The 10,472-nt window shown below is 35.8% G+C and overlaps 2 protein-coding genes across 8 annotated transcripts in view; one reads left to right on the top strand and one right to left on the bottom strand.

The window, feature by feature from the left end:
* Positions 1 to 2,046, bottom strand: part of LOC108765441 (palmitoyltransferase ZDHHC2) — a 9,729-nt gene extending 7,683 nt beyond the window's left edge. For 3 of the 7 annotated variants that reach the window (XM_018514163.1, XM_018514162.1, XM_018514160.1), the window contains exons 1-5: positions 1,412 to 1,532; positions 843 to 869; positions 604 to 698; positions 391 to 511; positions 94 to 317 (exon numbers count right to left, since the gene is read on the bottom strand). In XM_018514163.1, coding sequence (XP_018369665.1) covers positions 94 to 317; positions 391 to 511; positions 604 to 698; positions 843 to 869; positions 1,412 to 1,532 — 588 coding nt within the window. Of the gene's footprint in view, positions 1 to 93; positions 318 to 390; positions 512 to 603; positions 699 to 842; positions 870 to 1,411 lie in introns of all 7 variants that reach the window. The other 4 variants (XM_018514165.1, XM_018514167.1, XM_018514164.1 and 1 more) reach the window with 3 other exon arrangements.
* Positions 2,047 to 2,583: 537 nt separating this feature from the next.
* Positions 2,584 to 7,766, top strand: LOC108765440 (WD repeat-containing protein WRAP73). Its single transcript, XM_018514159.1, has 7 exons — positions 2,584 to 2,858; positions 2,960 to 3,142; positions 3,212 to 3,391; positions 6,652 to 6,918; positions 7,000 to 7,156; positions 7,277 to 7,486; positions 7,552 to 7,766. Exons 1-7 carry the CDS (start codon positions 2,691 to 2,693, stop codon positions 7,755 to 7,757), a joined length of 1,371 nt encoding a protein of 456 aa, XP_018369661.1. The 5' UTR covers positions 2,584 to 2,690; the 3' UTR covers positions 7,758 to 7,766.
* The last annotated feature ends 2,706 nt before the right edge of the window (positions 7,767 to 10,472 follow it).

Below are 10,472 nucleotides of genomic sequence, written 5' to 3' on the forward strand. Positions count from 1 at the left end.
ATATTTGCCTGGTTCGATTAAAATGACTCACTCTGTATAATCTGAATAAACCTTATTAGTATTAATTTATTATAAAAGAAAAAATCTACTCACTTGCCAAAATTGTATAAAGTATTGCAAAGATGTAGCGGTAAGAAACAAACAATAGAGAAGTCCGTATGCCAGAAACAGTATAAAAAATTTATAATTGTGGAAGCCTACGCAATTGTTCACCCATGGACAATGATGATCCATTTTTAATACACAAGTGCCACACACGCTACAGTGATGTGCCCTATCAGGCTTTATTAACTGACACTTTTCGCAGAATCGCATAGCTAAAGAAAGAATATTATCAACATATACATGAAATTCAACAATTTTTTATATCATTTATAATTTAAACATTACCTCCTTTTATGGTGCGATTAGTAACTGGAAGATCTTGTGCAAATCTTTCCAAAATTTGTCTCTGCGTTTCTTCAGTTTCAGCCTGTTGCAATTTCTCCATTTCAACATCAGGTATTTTAAACTAGAAGGGTTAAGAAAATGTGTATAGATTAGTATTATTTATATTGTATCGTAATGACAAATAATTATTTTTATTTGTAACAGACAATTTACCTTATCTGGCACGGGTATTAAATTTGTGTACATTGTTTGCCAATACGACCACAAAAACATCAGAATCAGGATGTGGAAGAAAAGCAGATAGAAAACTGTAAACATACTAGTGTTATATATATATATATATAAAATGACATTAAGAGTTATAATTATAGAAATAATAAAACAAACAAAAAAGTGTTACATTGCAAAAGAAAACAAAGTTAATCATATATAAAGTAATATATGATACAAACCTTTCTGAACATAATTGTCTATCGTATCTGAAACAAATACATTACAATGTTAGTATAAAGCTTTCAAGAGTATATTTTTATTTTGCAACTATGCAGTTTAACTATAAACATATATACGTGTGTGTGTGTGTACATATATTGTACATATCTATAGCATGATTGCAAAATAACACTTCTACTTGTGAAACAGTTCTCTTTTCAAGTTTATATTCATTACATATATACATAAACATCAAATGGAAATTTTTTGCATATCGTACAGATTACATAAAAAATGTCATAAAAAGGTTAACGCTGTTAAGATTAAGATTTAACGTTAACAAGAGAGATTAAGATCTATATGCCAGAAAATAAAGAAAACTCAAATTGTTTAGAACTGACGGAAAGCAAAATATACGAAGAAACGTAATTAAAAAAAAAAAAAGATAATATCCCGAAAGCGCGCGTTTTTAACGATATGACGAGACGAGGCGGCGTGACGAAGTTGGCAAGGACACTGGCAACTCGAAGCGAAACCGGTGGCGAGACAAAACGGAAGGCTACGAGAACATCGTAGTCCGGGTACTCACAGTAGCACAATTGCACTACGTAGGCATAATAGGACCAGGCAACGATCGTTAAGATAAAGATCACTGGCAACCACTTGACGGCCTTGAGGCACCACCAGCACGAGCCGTTTTGCTTGCCCATATCTATTCACCGAATCGACGGCGTGCGTAAGATTGCGTGCCCACCGATCGCGGGCCTCGTCGACAACGCGTTAACCCTCGGTCCGCTGAAACGCAGCGGCATCGCAGCACTGCACCCCGGGGCTCCGACGAAGCGGCCGTTTGGTTCTACCGGTTCTACGTTCTACCTCAGCGGACTCCGCGTAGAACGTGCGATTGCGGCCGAGCGCGAAGAGCGCGAGAACACATCATTGCGCAAGCGAAGCTCGCCCGCGTTATCGCGGCATCACACCCTTTTCCGAGGTTCCGAGATCAGAATACTGCAGACCGTCACCGACGTCACCGATGTCACCGACGTAACCGCCGCCGCGACGGACGTTCGGAATCTTATTTTGGATTGACCACTACTTTGCACACCGCACGCAACGTGCACCATCTCATTCCGACGCTCTCAGTTGCTCTCAGTGACAGTCGCTCCGTTTCACGTCCGCCAGGACCGCTACTCGGTTTGACAGAGTTGACACGGGCTGTGTTCCAAAATTCACTGTCAGGGCTGAAAATGTATAGTACACGTTACATGGACTGTAGATTTTCAGCGCTGGCAGTAAATTTTGGAACACAACCACTGTTGACAGCTGCCGACCATGGATGAAGCGAGTGTGTTCATTATATAGGCATTTCTGCGCGCGTCTATAAAAATTTTCACTTACAATTAGTAACAAATCTTTTTCATCATTTAGATACACGAACGCGTGTATCTAAATGATTTTCTAAGCTTGTCTTTCCCCTTTTCTTCGTTGACGACAATTATATACTCCTTTTATTTTTAATATAAACGATTAACGTAATGTTACAAAGAACACACTTGAAAGTCTTCCCCATATTGGGCGACATGGCATTCGCAGTAAAAAAAAAGTGCAGCTAATCACAGGCAAAAACTTTGGACAAAATTGATCATTAGCGCAAAAGCTTAACTTAACCTAGATTGACTCACATTCTTGTCGATTCTTGTTTGGATGTTTCGATCTCTAAAACAGTTGCAGAAGTCATAAAGACAGATATTTAATAAATATTTATAATTCAACAAATTGTAACTTTTAGAACGCAAACATTATGATTGGCGACACTGACCGAGTTGTCAAGGAAACCGCAGATTTCAAATGATTTCAAATCCTTCCTAATGGCCACTAACGTTAAGGAGGACAAAGTTTTTCGCGTAAACAATAGTTTATGCCACTTTTCAAGAAATGGAGCGTATCTAGCGATAGCATTTCAAACGAATCTGCTGATAAAAGATGCAAAGACTCTCGATACCTATCGGTCGTTTGTATTCGTGGATGTGATACAGGTTAGTCTTGTATCGATAGGAAAAATGGTTAGATTAAATCTTCGGCATTATTTTTGATCGTATATATTAATATCTATGCTTTTATCTTTGTTACTTTACAGTATATGGAGTGGTCTTCAAATAGCGAATATATTCTTTGTGCAAATATAAAAAGAGCTATCGTTCAGATATATTCAATACATCATCCTCAATGGAAATGTAAACTTACCGAGGGCAGTGCAGGTTTGCAAGGTGTTACCTGGTCCCCAGATAGTAAACATATTTTTACCATAGCAGATTTTAATGTAAGTGCAATATATCATAAGAAAAGACAGCTGATCTATGCGCTAATGTAAAACAAAAGATATTTACAGATTCAACTATCTATTTGGAACTTGGAAGAGCAGACGGTATCGTACATACAAAATGTAAAATCATCTTCCTTTGACAAATTACGTTTTAGTCCCAATGGTGAGAGATTAGCAGTGATAGTTACAGAAGTAGATCAAGATACAGTAGAAATTTATAAAACTCAAAACTGGAAAATAAGTCGAGTAAGTACAGCCAACTGAAACAATACATAAATTGAACAACATGAATCTTTTTTTTATAGATTACTTAGAATCTATATTTCACACAAGTATTTTATACAAGATTATTTTCATAGTTTTATAAAAATAACGCAATTGAAGTAAAAATCTAAAATTCTTGTAAAAATTATGATAATAACGATGATAGTTCTATATTATGTATCTTAACAGAATGGTCGTTACTACAACTTGCTAATTGCAAGTTGTTATATGAGTGATTAGTAGGTCGAAACATGAGTCTTTTTACAGTTAAATGATGAGCTTGGAAAGTATCGTACTCCAATAGTTTAGACCATACGCTATCTAACTCTATATTGATTCTTTGAATCTCTATGTGTCCTGCCTCATATCCGATAGCCAGAAGATAAAAATCTCGTGTGACATAACGTGGCGCAAAGCATAACGCTGTAACTGATCGATTTTTCATATCCAAAATTATCTTTGGTACAATATTATTTTCTATCGTTTTTGTGGACCATATAGCGATTTTTCCGTCTCTGGATCCAGTCGCGAAATAATTCGAGTCTTGTGTCCAAGCACAGCACCAAATTATTCGTGAATGAGGATTGTCTTTCTTTGAACTAGCTGCGATTAACTCGTAACTTGTATTGATAGCTTTAAATAATGACCATCTTCTGTCTCTGGATACAGACAATAAATATTTGTCATCTGGAGAGAATTCCATTTGCGTCACAGTCAACTGATGATAGCTTAATTGTTGAACTTGTGACCAAGTGTTGGTATCCCATAATAAGATTGCTGAGTGTTCTTGAGTAGTTGATTTGCATGCTGTAGCTAGCAATTGTCCGTCGTGTTTCGCTGCCATACAGAATATTTCATAGCCATGTCCATAAAGCTTATTCGTTTCTGGCCAAAGTGTATTTTGCATTAATTCTTCTTCTGTAGGTGGTTCATATGAATTCTCCATCGTTGAATTTTTTGTGTTTTCATCTTTGTGCCCACCGTACGTGGCTTTATTTGTTAATCCCAGAGATGGTACAGCAGCACTGTGGGCCTTTACAAATTTAAAATCATCGATATTCGCCAGCAATTTTAATTTATCCCTAAACGTAGACGTGGCCATGAAAATGCGCACCACTTTCTCATCCGCTCCAGAAACATATATATGCGGTGATAACATAGTTAAACAAGTCATGTTGTATCCATGTATCTGAGGACGTGCAATCTCGTGCCATAATTCTTCAAGATCATCATCTTTCCATGGTGCATGAATTCTTGTAGTTTGGTCAACACTGGCTGTGATGAGAAATCTGTAAACAGTATCATAATATATATGTATTTATTCCTTTATGGTTTTAAACTTTATCTATTCTCATCTAAAATACTAGTATCTAATATCACAAATCTAAATTTTTTCTAAATGTAAGTTTAAAAATTTCAGAAATATTTTTTCCAAGTATTAAATACACACACAGAAAAAACACAAAAATTCAATTTAAAATTTAAAAAATGAAGCAGATTTATTCAAAAATATATAACATGATGTAAAGTTCAAAATTTCTAGATGTTGCATCTATGTTGTTATCTATAAATTACTGAATATTAAAGAATTAAAATCACATATAAAACTTTTATTCCACATCCAAGATTTATACGGACCTCCCTTTCGGTTCCCAACATAAATCGACTACTTCAGCAAAATGTCCGCCAGGTGCAGGGTGTGGAAGCCACTTGTTTATTTCTTGAGAATATTTCCAGATATGAAAAGTACCTTGGTAACCGTGTGCCAATATATATAGTCCATCTGGGCCAAATTTACAACCATAGAAACCTAAAGAATTGCCACCAACTTCGCCAACACGTACCGTCTCTGTCCACATTCCATCCATAATCTCAGTTGGCTCCCATATTATCATAGTTTTATCCATTGAAGAGGATAGCAGTTTCATTGTTTGGCTATCTGTTTTCATAGGCTGCCAGTGCAGACCATAAATCCAGCTTTCGTGACCACAGAGCACTGATTCCAGAGTAATATCATACTGCCTATCGTTTATCACAAAAGTATTACTTTCTTGTCTGAGTTCATCGCTTGAAGATTCTTCGACGCTAATTTTTTCGCTAATTTTCCATAATCGTATCATGTTATCTTTTGAGCCTGTTGCAAGAAAAAGATTTCCGTCACTGTTCTGAATAAAATCCATACACATTACCCAATCTTCATGCCCGACTAAACGCTGGATATTTACAAAAGATTGTTCTAAGCCAGATTCTACATCAAATTTTGCATACAGCAAGATAGAAGCATCCTCTAATGCTACAGCCAAGAGGGGACATTTGTTTGGTAAATACGTCAGACGACAATATATTGGTAACTTTCTTCCAAAAATTATAGACTGAATCTGCTTAACATCCGCATTTTCCTCTCTCAACCATAGTTTGACATTGCCGCAGACTGAACCTGTGCATATTAACAGCTTCGCCAACGTGGTAGATGGAATATTATCTGCCATTTGGAGAGAATCTGCGAAGGCAACTGTGCCTTCTACATTCAACACCGAGGTACATTGAAACGTACTTCGATCTTTACTCCAAATAATCACTGTACCATCCACAGAACCGGACAACAATTCCGATTCCGGTGCACCGTTTCCCGGCTTTATCCAGTGTACCGTGTTGACATAGTCACGATGCCGGTGCAGTGTATGAGTTACATGACCGATGTTCGCACGTGGCTCGTATATAGCGATTGCATTTCGGGTTCCGAAACAAAGTAACCCATTGATGCCCCAATCGGCGCAGTGAGGAACACGGTTGCACGAACAAGCAGTGTAACACGTCATGTCGTGGAGGTCGCGGATAAACGTGGATCGTTGCGAGGACCTTTCAAACGTTCACGCGGTCAGATGATGGCAGCCATTTTTTTTACATGTGTGCACAACAAGGATAGAACTATCATTTCATCCTTGTTTAACATTCTGTGAACGACAAGGATGTATAAATGATGCATCGTGTGTTTAATGACAGTTTACGGCACGTAGTTGAACATTCTTCTCTCCACGTCTTTTGTATATCTCTCGCATTCTTCAGCGCGAAAAATATAACTTGGCACAGTTATAAAGGATTTTCAACAATTAGCGATTGTTCGAAAATAGACTTTGCCACCGTCGGTAAAAGAATGGAGTCAGCATTGAAAACTCCAGTTTAGCAGTCACAAAATTCCCTAGATTTTAAACTGGCGCGAAATAATAAATGAACTATTTCAGAAACTTATCTGCGATCGTTTGCGTGGCATCAACGGGATTCGCTGGTCGCCAAACGATGAATTATTATGCATATGGTGTTCCTCTCCTGCCGAACCAAAGTTGATTATTTATTCTAACATATTAGAGAAACACGTGACAGCATTTTCCCCGCTGAAAACGGCACAGCCATCTGAAACGTGTAATTATGGGAAAGAGCTGAAAGGAATTGAAAATATAGAATGGATCCCAAGTGGACAGTTGTTGGCTGTAATAGGATTTAATGAAGTGGTATAATTTAATCACGATGTATTATATACCATGTTACTTTTGTTGCCAGTAAATTTACGATTATTTAAAATTTATGTTCAGATTGTTCTTCTTAATCACATCACGTGGCAACCGTTGTCGAAATTATACATGGATCCAGTAATCAGAGAATGTAATTACCTAACAAAAGTATACAAAGAATACGCCGATTCGGAAAAAGTTTCTGATAAACGTTTTGCATCCTGCGAGGAACGTGTTTGTAAGTAAATGATCTTGGCGAGTTGAAGTTTAGCACATTCAAATCATATATTACAAAAAAATTTTTTAATTATATTCTGGATACAAATATCTTAAATACTTGATTTTCTTGTAATTTTAGTACGTGAAATACATGAACGGCCTATATGCATTGAAATCGGAAAGAAAGACGATAATGACAATTTCTCGATAGCGAAAGTTAAACTGTTTGAATTTAGCACATGTGGACAATACCTGGCTCTGAAACATGAGCTTTATCCTACCACATTGTGGATATGGGACATCTGTACGGATTATCTGGATTATTTGCTACTTGAAAATCCCATTACAGGTACATCGTTAAAAATTGTTCAATTCTCATTAGAAATGATAATGCAGTTATTTTATTATCTTCAGCTATCAAATGGAGTCCCGTTCATCCTCGACTATTTGTGATCTCCGAATGTACGCGCGTGTACGAATGGACTCGAAAAGGCGCAAGTTCTGTACCATTGTCTAAAAATATGTCGATTATAGACGCATATTGGCACCCTTCGGGAGAAAAAGTTGCATTGTGCGGCTATAATAAAGTCATGATTTATGAAACGATAAATACATCTTAAAAAAAAATAGTTATTTTTATTTTGAATCTGTTATATATTTGTAAGTTATATTTTTAAATATATAACAGTTATATATTTATAAATAATATAAATACGATATTATATTAAAATATCTTCAAATCTATAACAGAATGTTTTAGAAATAATATCGTTATTTTGATTAGAACTGTAATTAATTAATCTTATTAAATAAAATACAATTTAAATAATATTCATTGCAAACGTGTTTGCAATTTACGAGTATTTTCTCTCAAAATATTAAAATCTGTACATAATCTGTAAAATCTTTACGTTACAGAGCTTCGTTCTATAATTTGATTGAAGATTAAGATTTATGGATAAACATCACGCATAGTCGTTACGATGTATATAGATCATCCATCGTCTAGATATTGCGTGAGAAACAGATAGCAGTTTTCTCTATCCAGGAACGTAGCACTAACCAGTACATCATATCTTGATGTCGATATTTCATTAATTCTTCCAAAATAATATATTTAATAATTATATTCACACATATAGTATACATATACATTTCAACTTATGCTAATTTATACATTTGATTAATTTACGCATTTAATTAACATACTTAGAATATATACTCTTTTTAATTTAATTTTACAAAAAAGTAAATTATTTGTTTTGCATATAATTTTTTGCCGTTTGTAAAATGACACGAAAAATTTGAACTTTTTTGACAATTTTTTTTCAAATTAAATTTTAACGTGATATGGAGAATTAATTTATTCAAACAGCTACAACTTGTAATTTTGACGATTGGTTTCAGAAAATATATTTTGAGTGATTTATTGCGAAAATCTTTAAACACGGGAAGCGCAACAGAAATGGAGTGGCATCTACATTACTGCTGGAGAAAGCGAGTATCCGTAAATGGTGACGCGGCCATCTATTTACGATACATTATACATAGAGGATCAAAAGATTCTAAGCGAGCATGATTATGCGTTTTATATACTAACATGCGACTCCCCACCCGCGTACGGAGAAAACATATTTTTCAGCGTCGCCTCTCCTGAGGGAGAAATAGTCCGAGATGTGTCTTCTTGCTGTATTATCTTTCGTTTTATCAGTAAGAAGACGATCACTATATGGAAACGCCTATTCTCCGTTATGATGATAGCTGAGTACAAGAAATATCGAGGAGACATTCATTTGGAGTCATTGTGGGCGACTAAAGGAGACGACGAAATGAAAGTGTATCCGATATGGCGAATCGAAATGTTTGAACTATTGAAACAGATTTTTCCCATATAGGAAATGAAAGTTTATTTGAACAGCGAATTGTTACAAAGCAAATTTTCTTTTTTCTAATAGCATACAAATCAAAAGATAATTTTTCAATCCACGTTGATCCGGCCAAAATGCCATCCTACGATTAGTGTGATACATTGCGTGCGCAGAATCGCGAGAATGTGCGGTGAGTTTATAATTAAATCCGTCTTTTTTTTTATATACCTTTAATTAGACATTCTCTCTAACGGATAATTAACCGAGTAGAGCGTGGGTTTCGAAGCGTTCCTGTGCGAGTCCTGAAATTACGAACACGCGTTGCTGAAATCGGATCGAAGAAGATTTGGCGAAGAAAGATCATCGTAAGATTAGAGTGGATTTAAATTCTTAATCTTCGGATCTCCTTCGATCCTTTAACAATCACACTCTTTAGAGATCTCTTTATATCTCTAAAGAGAGATAATTAACAGAAACGTGATATGTAGACGTTCTATTCCTCGTTATTTCTCGCAAGTTACCATATGCAAGCAGACGACGATTTGCTACGCGGCCTCACGTTTACTGTCAGAGGAGTACATTTCCTACTTTCTCCGCGATCCGTTCGTCACACTACTCGTGTACGTACATATATTTACTAATCTACTTACAAAAGTACGTCTTTTGTTCAGTAACACTTGCTTGCGAGTTAAATCGAGGAAAATTTATCCATGAAAATCGATTTGTTCCTGCAATCAAAAAACATATGGGAACATCTAAACGTCATCCCTTAATGATATTGTAGATTTATTGCACCGTGTTTGAAAATATTTACAACTTCATAATGTTTTGCTATTAATTAAATATTTATGTATCTGCTTCTTTAAAAATATCTACTGCAATTTAGTTGACAAATCTATCACGAACGCGAATTTTAGGCAGCTCTATATGTAGCAAGCAATTATTACGAATACTCTATAGAGTCTATAGTACATACATCTTTTTACGGGGGATATAAATGTTTATTATTTCGTACTAACACTACTAACGATGCTCTCACGACAATTAAGCATTGTTATCGTCGTGAACGAAGGAGTTTCGGTGCTTTCTCGGTGTCGTTTCTCCCGCCACATAGACGCACGGTCCGCCGTATACTATCGTTGTAATATGAACCTCTTCCTGCACACCACGAATTGCCGAGAAACCGATAACGTCGCTTCTACACTCTGCAATTGTTCCAAAGCTCATCATGGAAAAAGCTCCCCGCAAGATTTTTTGCGTGCGAAAGATCGTTGCAATCAAACGTACTCAATTGGTTTTAAAAATTTATACAGCGTTATGAAATCGGATATTAACATTAAATAATATATTCGAAAAAAAAAATGCAAAATTTAAATAAAAAGTTAGCTGCGCATGCTAGTATAAAAATGTTTCTCGGCTCCATTATCATTAGTCGTTCCGCAATTTTTATTTCAAATCGAAGAAGAA

This window comes from Trachymyrmex cornetzi, unplaced genomic scaffold (genome assembly GCF_001594075.2).
Source record: "Trachymyrmex cornetzi isolate Tcor2-1 unplaced genomic scaffold, Tcor1.1 scaffold488, whole genome shotgun sequence".
Lineage (NCBI taxonomy): Eukaryota > Metazoa > Arthropoda > Insecta > Hymenoptera > Formicidae > Trachymyrmex > Trachymyrmex cornetzi.